The 13,671-nt window shown below is 38.8% G+C and overlaps 1 protein-coding gene and 1 long non-coding RNA gene across 9 annotated transcripts in view; one reads left to right on the forward strand and one right to left on the reverse strand.

The window, feature by feature from the left end:
• Positions 1–4,314, forward strand: part of LOC147842895 (uncharacterized) — a 4,678-nt gene extending 364 nt beyond the window's left edge. Inside the window, exons 1-2 of the long non-coding RNA XR_015498589.1 lie at positions 1–402; positions 716–4,314. The exon at positions 1–402 is cut by the window's left edge and continues 364 nt beyond it. This is a non-coding gene — a long non-coding RNA (uncharacterized LOC147842895). The remainder of the gene's footprint in view (positions 403–715) is intronic.
• Positions 2,516–13,671, reverse strand: part of cabin1 (calcineurin binding protein 1) — a 158,434-nt gene continuing 147,278 nt past the window's right edge. For all 8 annotated transcript variants that reach the window (XM_087265546.1, XM_087265544.1, XM_087265542.1 and 5 more), the window contains 3 exons: positions 9,011–9,166; positions 8,218–8,402; positions 2,516–6,893 (listed from right to left, as the gene is read on the reverse strand). In XM_087265546.1, coding sequence (XP_087121672.1) covers positions 6,750–6,893; positions 8,218–8,402; positions 9,011–9,166 — 485 coding nt within the window. In that variant the 3' untranslated portion in view covers positions 2,516–6,749. The remainder of the gene's footprint in view (positions 6,894–8,217; positions 8,403–9,010; positions 9,167–13,671) is intronic.

The following is a 13,671-nucleotide window of genomic DNA, read 5'->3' on the forward strand; positions in this document are numbered from 1 at the left end:
TTGTTGTCACCATGACAACTGTAAAATCACCACAAAAGATCAACTACTATAGTTGTTGTGTTACCATAGGAACTGTAAAATCAGCACAACAGATCAGTTACTAAAGTTGCTGTTACCATAGCAACTGTAGAATCAGCACAACAGATCAGTTACTATAGTTGTTGCGTTACCATAGCAACTGTAAAATCAGCACAACAGATCAGTTACTATAGTTGTGTTACCATAGCAACTGTAGAATCAGCACAACAGATCAGTAACTATATCAGTTACTATAATTGTTGTGTTACCATAACAACTTTAGAATCAGCACAACAGATCAGTTACTATAGTTGTGTTACCATAGCAACTGTAGAATCATCACATCAGATCAATTACTATAGTTGTTGTGTTACCATAGCAACTGTAGAATCACCACAACAGATCAATTACTATAGTTGTTGTGTTACCATAGCAACTTTAGAATCAGCACAACAGATCAGTTACTATAGTTGTTGTGTTACCATAGCAACTTTAGAATCAGCACAACAGATCAGTTACTATAGTTGTGTTACCATAGCAACTGTAGAATCATCACATCAGATCAATTACTATAGTTGTTGTGTTACCATAGCAACTGTAGAATCACCACAACAGATCAATTACTATAGTTGTTGTGTTACCATAGCAACTGTAGAATCACCACAACAGATCAGTTACTATAGTTGTGTTACTATAGCAACTGTAGAATCACCACAACAGATCAATTACTATAGTTGTTGTCATCATAGCAACTGTAGAATCAGCACAACAGATGAATTCTAATTAAATCAAAGACACAGTAGAATGTACTCTATAACTACAGTATTTAGTGTTAGGGATGCTCTGCTTCACCGGTAAGGACACTCTCCTCTCAGTAAAGCGAAGTGACCAATGACCTTCAGATCCAGATCAAAGTTTATAAGACTTAAGGCCACAGACAGACAGGAGGTCAACAATCTCCTCTTCTCCCCCCTAAAGAAAGATCTAACACACATTTGTCCGCCATGTAAGAAAACAAACCCTCAGTTTAGTGTTGCTAACAAAGGGTCTTAAATGAGCCCCCGGCAGCACTTCATCAGAAACCTCTGGCAGCTGCTAATGGGGCTTTAATGTCCTGCTTCAGCTCGGAGGGTCTTCACACTGTCTTTAACACGGCCTGCTTAAAACACACGGGTGGTCTTCGGATTTCACATCATTCAGCTCATTACAAGACTTCATTTGTGTTTGTGTGTGTGTGTGTGTGTGTGTGTGTGTACCTTGATTCCTAACTTTCTGGGGATCAGATGTCCCCACAAGTAAAGAAATTCCAGTCATTTTTGTCTTGATGAGGAAAGTGGATCATGAATTACACAGAGTGAAGCATTTTGAAACTGTAAAAATGTTGACTGTTTTCTAGAGTTGGTTGGAATATATTATTTGTAGAGTATAAAAATCATTGTCTATATGAAGTCCCCAAAATGATAGCTGTACAAGTGTTTGTGTGTGTGTGTGTGTGTGTGTATATATCTACACTTTTAACAGCAGATGGCGCTCTAGAATACTTTTCATTTGCAAACAACGCTCTAGGCTAAGTTTTAACAGCAGATGGCGCTCAAGGTTAGTTTTCATTTGCAAACAACGCTTTAGGCTAGTTTTTAACTACCGATGCCGCTCTAGGCTAGTTTTTATAAACAGATGGTGCTCTAGCCTAGTTTTTAGCTGCAGACAGGGCTCTAGGCTAGTTTTGAAAAGCAGACGGTGTTCTAAGCTAGTTTTTAACAGCAGATGGCGCTCTGTGGCTAGTTTTCATTTGCAAACGATGCTCTAGGCCAGTTTGTAACAGCAGATGGCGCTCTAGGCTAGTTTTCATTTGCAAACGTCGCTCTAGGCTGGTTTTTAAAAGCAGATGGCGCTCTAGGCTAGTTTTTACTTGCAGATGGCGCTTTAGGCAAGTTTAATTTGCAAACAGTGCTCTAAGCTAGTTTTTAACAGCAGACATCGCTCTAGGCTAGTTCTTAACTGCACATGGCGTTCTAGGCTAGTTTTCATTTAAAACAATGCGCTAGGCTAATTCTTAACTGCAGATGGCGCTCTACGCTAGTTTTCATTTGCAAACGGCACTCTAGGCTTGTTTTCATCTTAAAAGTGCTCTATTCTAGTTTTTAAAAGTAGATGGCGCTCTAGGCTAGTTTTCATCTGAAAAGTGCTCTAGGCTAGTTTTTTAAAGCAGATGGTGCTCTAGGCTAGCTTTTATTTGCAAACGATGCTCTAGGCTACTTTTTTTAACAGCAGACGGCACTCAGACTGGTAAAGTGCTAAACAAAATAGCTTTTCTTGCGTTAAATATATTTACTAAATGAAAATCCCGCTCTCAATTAAACTGAGTTCTTCCAACAAGCTATTGTTGAAGAAGCTGAAGTCAAAAACTGTGTAACTTCACAATCCACACGTTACCTTTAATAACAATTAATGATATCAAAGATTACCTTAAACTGCAAAAACCAATCAAACACAAATGAGCAGGTAAAAATGTAAGTGTATTTTTGGTTTTGTGATATCATCAATGCAGCAAGTCAGAAATATGAATCTTCTCAGAAAAAAGCCTGAGGACAGTAATAATACCCCATAAATCTCCACAGAAAAGCTCCATGTCTGCGGACCAGAGCACTGATCCAGCGCCGTCTTACATTCTCAACACAAGCATAGAGACAGCGTACAAAAGACCACGACCCACAAAATATTACTTTACAAAGAGGAAAAAAATAGAAACATCTCTTCATCTGTTTTCAGGTAGTTTTGGTCACACACACGTGCTCATTGCATCCCTTCAAAAGTCTTTTCTTCCAATATTGAAAAACTCCAAAAATACTGCAAACTATTTCTCCATCTACGAGTAGAAAATGCTCTGTAAAAAACATTCCTCCTTCTAAATCAGAACTGGACAATATCATCATCAAAAAAAAAAAAAAAAAAAGCCAGATCTGGTAGTAAACGCCACCAGCACCAGCCATGAGCGACGTGAACACACACACAGAAAGTCATTTACTTCAAAATAATGCTCCAAAATACAGTTACAAGTGCTAATCCAACGACATGGTTAAAGGGAGAGTTCACCTCCAACTTATGTGTTTACGTCTCTTTAGTTTCACCATAAGCTCTGTTCGCATAAAGATTATGCTCTTTGTGTCCAAACAATAAAAATAAGTGGCTTTAAAAAAAGAAACACGCACCAAAAAAAGCTGTACGAATGACTTGTGCCCTATGTTAAAAAGTTTTATATCTATTTGGTACATCACAAATACAGCTGTGGTGAAAAATTGCTTGAGAAATCGATTCTCATGCATCGCTATTTTTAGAAGATGGCGCTCTAGACTAGTTTTTAGATGCTGCTCAAGGCTAGTTTTCAACAGCAGACGACGCACAAGGTGAGTTTTCAAAAACAGATGGTGCTCTAGGTGAGTTTTCAACAACAGATGGCACTCTAGCCTACTTTTTAACAGCAGACAGCACTCTAGTTGAGTTTTCAACAACAGATGGCGCTCTAGGTGAGTTTTTAGATGGCGCTCTAGGCTAGTTTTCAACAGCAGACGACACTCTAGGTGAGTTTTCAACAGCAGACAGCGCTCTAGCCTAGTTTTTAACAGCAGGCGGTGCTCGAGGGGAGTTTTCAACAACAGATGGCGCTCTAGGCTCGTTTCTTTAAACAATGGACATCGCTCTTGGCTAATTTTCAACAGTAGATGCCGCTCTAGGCTAGTTTTTTAACAATTAACAGCTTTCTGGACTAGTTGTAACAGCAGATGATGATGCTCTAGGCTAATTTTCAATAACAGATAGCGCTCTAGGCTCGTTTTCAACAGAAGGTGCAGCACTAGGCTAGTTTTTTAACAAATAATAGCTCTCTAGGCTAGTTTTCAACAACAGATAGCGCTCTAGGTTAGTTTTTTTAAACAATGGACATCGCTCTAGGCTAGTTTTTTAACAATTAACAGCTTTCTGGACTAGTTGTAACAGCAGATGATGATGCTCTAGGCTAGTTTTCAATAACAGATAGGACTCTAGGCTAGTTTTTTTAAACAATGGACATCGCTCTTGGCTAGTTTTTAACAGCAGATGGCGCTCTAGGCTAGTTTTTAACAATTAATAGCTCTCTAGACTAGTTTGAACAGCAGATGATGATGCTCTAGGGTAGTTTTTAACAACAGATGGCACTCTAGGCTAGTTTTCAACAGAAGGTGCAGCACTAGGCTAGTTTTTTAACAAATAATAGCTCTCTAGGCTAGTTTTCAACAACAGATAGCGCTCTAGGTTAGTTTTTTTAAACAATGAACATTGCTCTAGGCTAGTTTTCAACAACAGATGGCACTAGGCAAGTTTTTAACACCAGATGGCACACTAGGCTAGTCTTTTTAAACAACTGACATTGCTCTTGGCTAGTTTTCAACAGTAGATGGTGCTCTAGGGCTAGTTTTCAACAGCAGATGGTGCTCTAAGCTAGTTTTCAACAGAAGGTGGAGCTCTAGCTAGTTTTTTAACAATTAACAGCACTCTAAATTAACAGCAGATCGCGATCTTGGCTAGTTTTAACATCAGACGGTGCTCTAGGCTACTTTTTAACAACAGATGGCACTCTAGGCTAATTTTTATTACTAGATGGTGCTCTAGGCCAGTTTTTAACAGCAGACGGATAGGCGCTCAAGGATATTTTATAACAGCAGACGGGGCTCTAGGCTAGTTTTTAACATCAGATGATGCTCTGGGATAGTTTTTAACAGCAGATGGCACTTTACAGCTGTTCTTAATAGCAGATGGCGCTCTAGGCTAGTTTTTAATAGCAGATATCGCTCTAGGAGAGTTTTTAATAAAAGACGGCACTTTAGGCAAATTTCTAATAGTAGATAGTGCTCTCGGCTATTTTTTAACAGCAGACAGCGCTTTAGATTTGTTTTAAAAATCACTCTAGGCTAATTTTTAACAGCAGATTGAGCTCTAAGCTAGCTTTTAACAGCGGACAGTGATCCACACTTAAATGTTTATGCAGACAAGTGCTTGTGCATTCAGCCGAGTACTGCAAGTTGGCTTGCATGTCATGAGATTAATGTAAACACTCTTATAATTCACTTAAACCGTTCCTAAATTTCTTAATTTATATTATAGGCTTGAGTGGTATTTGTAAGGAATTGGATGCAAGCAGAGTATGGCTGTTAGTAAAGCACACATCGCCACCTGCTGTTAAAAATACATTCTAAAAATTGCAGAATTGATTTTCTGAATGATTTTTCACCACAGCTCTAATCAAAAAAGCCCGTTACTGACTGAAAATACAGTGTGAAGTCCAGATTCAAGAGTACACAAACATACGTGAGAGTTTTAAATAAGGGCTAAGAACAAGAATGTACATAAGTAAACTTAAATTACGCAAATTTCAGCCTATTTCTTGGTATTTTAAATGTGATTTAGTAATATCGCTCTACGAAAAAGAGCAGCAAGAACATTCTGCTAAATTTGTTCTTTATTGTATGTTCGGTAGGATGAATAACGTATGGTTTGAAAGTGTAATTATTTTGGGGTGAACTTTCCATTTAACCATTTTTAATTATATATATATATATATATATATATATATATATATATATATATATATATATATATATATATATATATTTTTTTTTAGAAGCAAAAAAAATAAAGGATCAGCACCATTTTTAGGTTTGTTTGACTCATTTAAATGGCTGTGATGCCAGAAAATACATCCAAATATTTTGGCAAAATCTGTGAAAAAATATGTCAAAATAAAAATAACAAACTCTACAGTAATAGTAGTAATTTGAAGGACATTCATATTTGAAGTATGATATGAATAATAGACGTTTTCAGTGCTGGTGATGAGGCTGGCACCATTTACCCTTTCAGCCGCTGCTGTTTACCATCCTCAAAAGGAAATGTAATATAATTACAAAGGAAAAAAAAACATGAAATCAGGTCAAAAATGTGAGACACTACCAGTAATATAAAACAAAATAGAACTTTTTTTGTAGCTTACAAACTCAAATCAGGTCTTTGAAACTTTTACAACCAAACAGATCACCAATATAGCAATCTAGAATAATAATAACAACGACGACAATCAAAAAATATAAGTTGAACTCTGAAGTGGTGCTGAAGGATTATCAATTTGTGGAATTATTCCCCTTGTAAAAAGCGGACAGCATAGACGAGCGATTGAATGGTGATTCTCCATGCGCTTTATGAAAACAGAAGCACACACGCACAAAAAACACCGAGAAAAAAACACGTCACTTCTGCATGCTGACATCCTCGGGGGGGAAACTCCACGATTGGCTGCAACTCGGTAGTGATATGAATCCTGTTTATTTTACACCAAACGTCCATTGCGATTTACTTCCTGTCAATTCTGTAAACAACAACATGATGGATTTAATGCCCAAGAAACTCTGAGGGAGTAAATTGCATTACACAAACCGCCGATATTACGCAATCCATCCTCAGTACTGAGAATCCAGCACGAACGTCTAAGAAATGGCACTTTTGCAGGATCGTACGCGACAAAAACAACGACACCAGTCCATGCTTATAGCAGCAGAGGAGCGGAAACAACAGGACAGCAGTGCCAGGGTAGGAAAAAAGCCCTTTTGCTGAAAATACCGTGCATATAGCAGGAGAAAACGCGCTATAGAAAAACCAACAGACGGACTGCAGCTACAACCTTTAGAAAAGCAGATTGCTGAAGTTCAGATGTCCATGTAGTCGTCTTCCTCGTCTGATTCACTCTCCAGGGACGACTCCTGACTGGACGTCTCCTGCACTTCTAGCGCAGGCTGAGCCAGGGTGTCCTTCTTCACATTAGCTGCCGACTGAGAGGACAGGATCACATTCTGATGGGGAATAAAACATCATTAGTAAGGCAGAAAAAAAAAAAATTGAAATGCGGCTCTAAAAACAACAACAACAAATGAGGTATCATTGAATGTTCATGCTGTATTTTTCCCATATAATGTAAAGTCGACAATGACCAAAGGTCCCAAAAAGCATCATATACAGCTGAATCAGTAGCCCCTCCATATATTTATTTCCCCAATTTCTGTTTACCAGAATGAAGATTTTTTTTAACACATTTCTAAACATAATAGTTTGTTCTGTAGACAATTGAAAAGCAAATATTGCTGAATGTGGCTAATAATATTGACCTTTAAATGGTTTTAAAACAATTGAAATCAGCTTTTATTATAGCAAATACAGTGCATGTATATATATATATACACTTTATTAGGTACACCTGTCCAACTGCTCATTAACACAAATTTCTAATCAGCAACTCAATGCATTTAGGCATGTAAACATGATCAAGACGTTCTGCTGTAGTTCAAACTGAGCATCAGAATGGTGCAGAAAGGGGATTTAAGTGACTTTGAACGTGGCATGGTTGTTGGTGCCAGACGAGCTGGTCTGAGTATTCCAGAAACTGCTGATCTACTGGGATTTTCACGCACAACCATCTCTAGGGTTTACAGAGAATGGTCTGAAATAGAGAAAATATCCAGTGTGTGTCAGTTCTGTGGGCGCAAATGCCTTGTTGATGGTCAGAGGAGAATGGCCAGACTGGTTCCAGCTGATAGAAAGGCAACAATAACTCAAGTAAGCACTCGTTACAACCGAGCTCTGCAGAAGAGCATCTCTGAACACACAACACGGCCAACCTTGAGGCGGATGGGCTACAGCAGCAGAAGACCACACCGGGTGCCGCTCCTGTTAGCTAAGAACAGGAAACTGAGGCTACAATTCACACAGACTCACCAAAACTGGACAATAGACGATTGGAGAAACGTTGCCTGCTCTGATGAGTCTCCATTTCTGCTGACACATTCGCATGGTCGGGTCAGAATTTGCCGTCAACAACATGAAAGCATGGATTCATCCTGCCTTGTATCAACGGTTCAGGCTGGTGGCGGTGGTGTAATTTTGTGGGGGAGATTTTCTTGCCACACTTTGGGCACATTAGTACCAACTAGTGGTCCAACCCGGTACTAGTAAGCTGTACCTAATAAAGTGGCCGGTAAGTGTATACATAAAAACAATAGAACACTTAAATACTTTATTTACTGTTAAGTATCCAAAACCAAAAATACAAAATATATTCGATTTCATTGTGTCATCTGCTTTCCTAAAGAATTTAGGAATGAATGAAATATTCACACACACCTTAAGCTTCTGCTTGGTCTCCTCAGAGATGCTACCTTTGGGGGACAGCAGGGTGGGCGTGGGGGGCGTGACGGTGATCTCCGGGGGGAATTTGGTGACGGTGGAGGGAATCAGCAGTTTGGGCATGTTGGGTGGGATTCTGGAGCGGATGCGACTCGGATCGTTCTGCTTCGACTGCTCACTTTCTGCAGAAGTCATGCAAGAAATCAACATTATTATTATTATTATTATTCCTTTTAATTCCTTTTTATGGAAAGCATGAAAAAAACACAATAAAAACAAGTAATTCTACAATATTATTAGCATTTATTAGCATTAAGCATCTGACAAACCTTTAGTTGAAATTCCTGTTAATTTTTCTTCAATATATTCAATGCAAAAAACACTTTTCTCAGAGATTTAGTGTTGTTTCCAGTCCAAAATATTTTTTAAAACTCTTAAATCAAGACGTATTTTCTAGACAAGCAAAAACAATTGTCTTAAGTGAGTTTTACCTTTAAACAAGCAAAATAATCTGTCAATGGGGTAAGCAAAATAATCTTGTTTTTGCTTTGACATAAGATTATTCACCTTGAATTAAGACTCACCTAATTTTGACATATAATTACTAAATATGCTTGTCTAGGAAATGCTTTTTGATTGGAGAATTTTCAGATTTTTGAACTAGAAACAAGACAAAATTAGACAAAATTAGTTTACTTATTTCACTTAAGTAAACTTGGTTGAAAGTGGACAGGCTCAAAAGCGTCCATCCCTGTTTCCACCTGAGCGAGCGAGCAATCAAGCGAGTCACCTGTGCTGGAGTGTGTTGAGCAGGACGGGGGCTCGTGTGCGGCCCACTCATGTGTGTTGTGGATCTGAGAGACGGTGGCCATCTTCATCTGCTGACACAGGTGAGACTCCTGCTGACGGTACAGCAGACCCTCAGACACCGGCTCTTCTCTGTCCTCTGCACACACACACACACAGAAGAGACACAGGGTTAGATGTTGATGTATGAGAACAATATTAACTAGACAGTAAAGTTCGTCGAGACAAACTTTGAGGCTGGCTTGACAAAGCCTGTTGGTAATAGTTTATTTAGTTTAAAAACAGTTTGAAAAAGTATAAGTAGCATGTTATTAGCATGATTCTAGCATGAATTAGCATGATTTTAGCATGGATTAGCATGTTATTAGCATGAGTGTAGTACAAATTAGCATTTTATTAGCATGATTCTAGTATAAATTAGCATGTTATTAGCATGCTTCTAGCATGAATTAGCATGTTACTAGCATGATTCTAGAATAAATTAGCATGTCACTAGCATGATTCTAGTATGAATTAGCATGCTACTAGCATGATTCTAGTATGAATTAGCACGTTACTAGCATGATTCTAGCATGAATTAGCATGTTACTAGTATGATTCTAGCATGAATTAGCATGTTACTAACATAATTCTAGCATGCATTAGCATGTTACTAGCATGATTCTAGTATGAATTAGCCTGTTACTAGCATGATTCTAGTATGAATTAGCAGGTTATTAGCATGATTCTAGAATGAATTAGCATGATTCTAGTATGAATTAGCATGTTACTAGAAGGATTCTAGCATGAATTAGCATGTTACTCGCATGATTCTAACATGAATTAGCATGTTATTAGCATGATTATAGTATGAATTAGCATGTTACTAGCATGATTCTAGCGTGAATTAGCATGTTATTAGCATGATTATAGTATGAATTAGCATGTTACTAGCATGATTCTAGCGTGAATTAGCATGTTATTAGCATAATTCTAGCATGCATTAGCATGTTACTAGCATGATTCTAGTATGAATTAGCATGTTATTAGCATGATTGTAGTATGAATTAGCATGTTACTAGCATAATTTTAGTATGAATTAGCATGTCACATAGCATGCTTAGGTGGTTGCTAGGGTATTCTGAGTGGTTGCTAAGTCGTTGCTAGGCAGTTGCTAGGGTGTCCTGAGTGGTTGCTTTGTGGTTGCTAAGATGTTGCTAGGCGGTTGCTAGGGTGTTGCTATGGTGTTCTGAGTGGTTGCTAGGTGGTTGCCAAGGCATTGCTATGCGGTTGCTAGGGTGTTCTGAGTGGTTGCTAGGTTGTTGCTAGGCAGTTGCTAGGGTGCTCTGATTGGTTGCTATGTGGTTGCTAAGGTCTTGCTAGGCGGTTGCTAGGGTGTTCTGTGTGGTTGCTAAGATGTTGCTAGGTGGTTGCTAGGGTGTTCTGAATGGATGCTAGGTGGTTGCTAAGGTGTTGCTAGGGTGTTCTGAGAGGTTGTTAGGTGGTTGCTAAGGTGTTGCTAGGCGGTTGCTAGGGTGTTCTGAGTGGTTGGTAGGTGGTTGCTAAGGTGTTGCTAGGTGGTTGCTAAGGAGTCCTAAGTGGTTGCTAGGCAGTTTGCTAAGTGTTGCTAGGTGGTTGCTAGGGTATTCTGAGTGGTTGCTAAGGCGTTGCTAGGCGGTTGCTAGGGTGTCCTGAGTGGTTGCTAGGTGGTTGCTAAGGTGTTGCTAGGTGGTTGCTAGGGTGTCCTGAGTGGTTGCTAGGTGGTTGCTAAGGCGTTGCTAGGCAGTTGCTAGGGTGTTCTGAGTGGTTGCTAAGGTGTTGCTAGGCGGTTGCTAAGGTGTCCCAAGTGGTTGCTAGGTGGTTGCTAAGGTGTTGCTAGGGGGTTGCTAGGGTATTCTGAGTGGTTGCTAAGGCGTTGCTAGGCAGTTGCTTGGGTGTCCTGATTGGTCGCTAGGCCCTTACTAAGGCATTACTAGGCTGTTGCTAGGTGGTTGCTAGGGTAATTTGGGTGGTTGCTAGGCAGTTGCTAGGCAGTTGCTAGGGTACCCTGGGTGGTTACTAGGCAAGCCTCACATACATGCTTGATAAAACATTTATACTTAGTAAGCATTTCTAGCAAGTTACAGTACTTGGCTTATCAATATTAGCATGTAGCTAATCACTGCTAGCATGTGTAGCATATAGGAAGTTCCGTTTGCTAGCATGAGTCAAGCGAGCCAATCTCCAAGTCTCTACAATGTTCCGATGCTGGGATATAGCTGTTGATGAATGGTTGTTAGGGTACTCTGTTTTGTTGCTATGGGCGAGGTTACAGAGTGAACTTGAATGTGGTTGGCTGTCTAAGTCAAATGAACCAACCCCCATGTCTCTATGACACTGCTATGCAAAGATATGCATCTTGGTCTATTTTAATGGAAGTCTATGGAATCAATTTGGGGGCGTGGCTTGTGAGCTTCATTATCATATTGAGATGCTCATTGGTTGTCTGAGTCAGATAAGCCATCCCCCAAGCCAATAGGACACTGCTAAGCAAAGATATGCATGTAGGCCAGTTATTAACGTGAGTCTAGTATGAATTAGCATGTTACTAGCATGATTTTAGTACAAATTAGCATGTCATTAGCATGTTTCCAGTATGAGTTAGCATGTCATTAGCATGATTAGCATATGAGTAGCATGTTGCTAGCATGATTGGCATGTCATTAGCATGTTAGAATTATAAGCATTTAATAGCACAGCTAATTACAGTCTATAGGACAGTTACTAGGGTGCAGTATGTGGTAATTAGGGGTGTGGCTAGAAAGTTAAAAGGCCATCAGTGATTGGCTGCTGGCTAGACTGAGTTAAATGAGCTCAGCCATTAGTCTCTATGACAGTCTGATGCAGAGTTATGAGCTCACAAAGTTTGATCCCATGTAAAGTCAATGAGAGTCTTTTGTAATGGAAGTCTACGGGACAGTTGCTAGGGTGCAGTATGTGGTAGTTAGGGGTGTGGCTAGAAAGTTAAAAGCTCATCAGTTATTGGCAGTTTGGTAGTCTGAGTTAAATGAGCTCAGCCATTAGTCTGTATGACAGTCTGATGCAGAGTTATGAGCTCACAAAGTTTGATCCCATGTTAAGTCAATGAGAGGCTTTTGAATGGAAGTCTATGGGACAGTTGCTAAGGTGCAGTATGTGGTAGTTAGGGGAGTGGCTAGAAAGTTAAAAGCTCATCAGTTATTGGTAGTTTGGTAGTCTGAGTTAAATGAGCTCAGCCATTAGTCTGTAAGACAGTCTGATGCAGAGTTATGAGCTCACAAAGTTTGATCCCATGTTAAGTCAATGAGAGTCTTTTGAATGGAAGTCTATGGGACAGTTTCTAGGGTCCAAAAGTGGTTGCTAGGGCGTGGCTAGAAAGTTTAAAAGTCATCAGTTATTGGCAGTTTGATATTATGAGTTAAATGAGTCCAGTTAGAGTTCTGTGCGACAGTCTGACGCAAAGTTACGAGGTCACAAAGTTTGGTCCAATGTTAAGTCTATGGGATTTTTCCGACAGTCCCGGGACGTTTTTCGGAAAACCGAAAGTCGGATCAGTCTGAGTAGATATAGCAACCCGAGTCAGAATAGTTCGGAGGTCTGGTGTGAGTTTGGTGGTAATAGCTTGAAAGCTCTAGGAGGAGATGCGTTTTGTTTTTTAGTCTCAGAAGAAGAAGAATAATAAGTTTATATAGAATATCAGTAGTCTGGCTTTGACAAGCCAGCCTAATAATGGGCCTTAATAACATTATTAATTTATCAATAATGTCCTCTGACATATATGCAAATGAGCAGAATGAAGTTGACTAGATTTAATAAAACAGAAGTTGCTGAATTTCAAGGACTGCTCTGACAGATACAAACGGGATTGTGGTGTAGTGCACGTACTTTCACTGGCTTCTCAAGGACACACACAAACACATATACATACACACTTAACACAATCATGTACTTGTGTACTTCATCCTTGTTTCCTTAGCAACTGAGCATGAAGCACTGAACACATCAGTCTAAATGAGACGCAGCGAATGAACACACATTCATTCTGTGTCTGTGTGTGTGTGTTTTCAGAAGAACATGATGCGAGACCCCAGAGAAACATTTGGATTTATGAGAAATAAACTTGTCCTGAAGTCATACGCTGCATGTCAATGCCAGACAGGATGTGGTTCTACAAAGTGTAAATCTCAAACTCTGTAATTTCCTGAACAAGCGCTCCCTCTTCTGGCCACATGTGGAAACTGTCAACAGCAACACCAACCAGAAAACAAGTTTTCGGTTTAATGGACTATTTGTATTCATATTTTTATTATTCTTATGTATTTTGATTTTATATATTTAAATGAATGACAAAGCGCTTAATTTAACGTGTGACTAATGATACTTATTATCAATATTAATATTATTATTATAAATTGGGACTACAACAAATGTTATATTTGTATATTTATTATTATCATTATTATCATTACTATTGTTATTTTTATCATAAATTGGGACTACAACAAATGTTGTTTGTAATTGTTTGTTTGTAATGTAATTTATTATTATTATTATTATTATTTTCATCATTATCATCATCATCATCATCATCATCATTATTGCTATTATTATTATTAGTAGTAGTATTATTATTTTTTATTATCATTA

The sequence above is a fragment of the Danio rerio genome, chromosome 8 (assembly GCF_052040795.2).
Source record: "Danio rerio strain M-AB ecotype USA chromosome 8, GRCz13ab, whole genome shotgun sequence".
Classification (NCBI taxonomy): domain Eukaryota; kingdom Metazoa; phylum Chordata; class Actinopteri; order Cypriniformes; family Danionidae; genus Danio; species Danio rerio.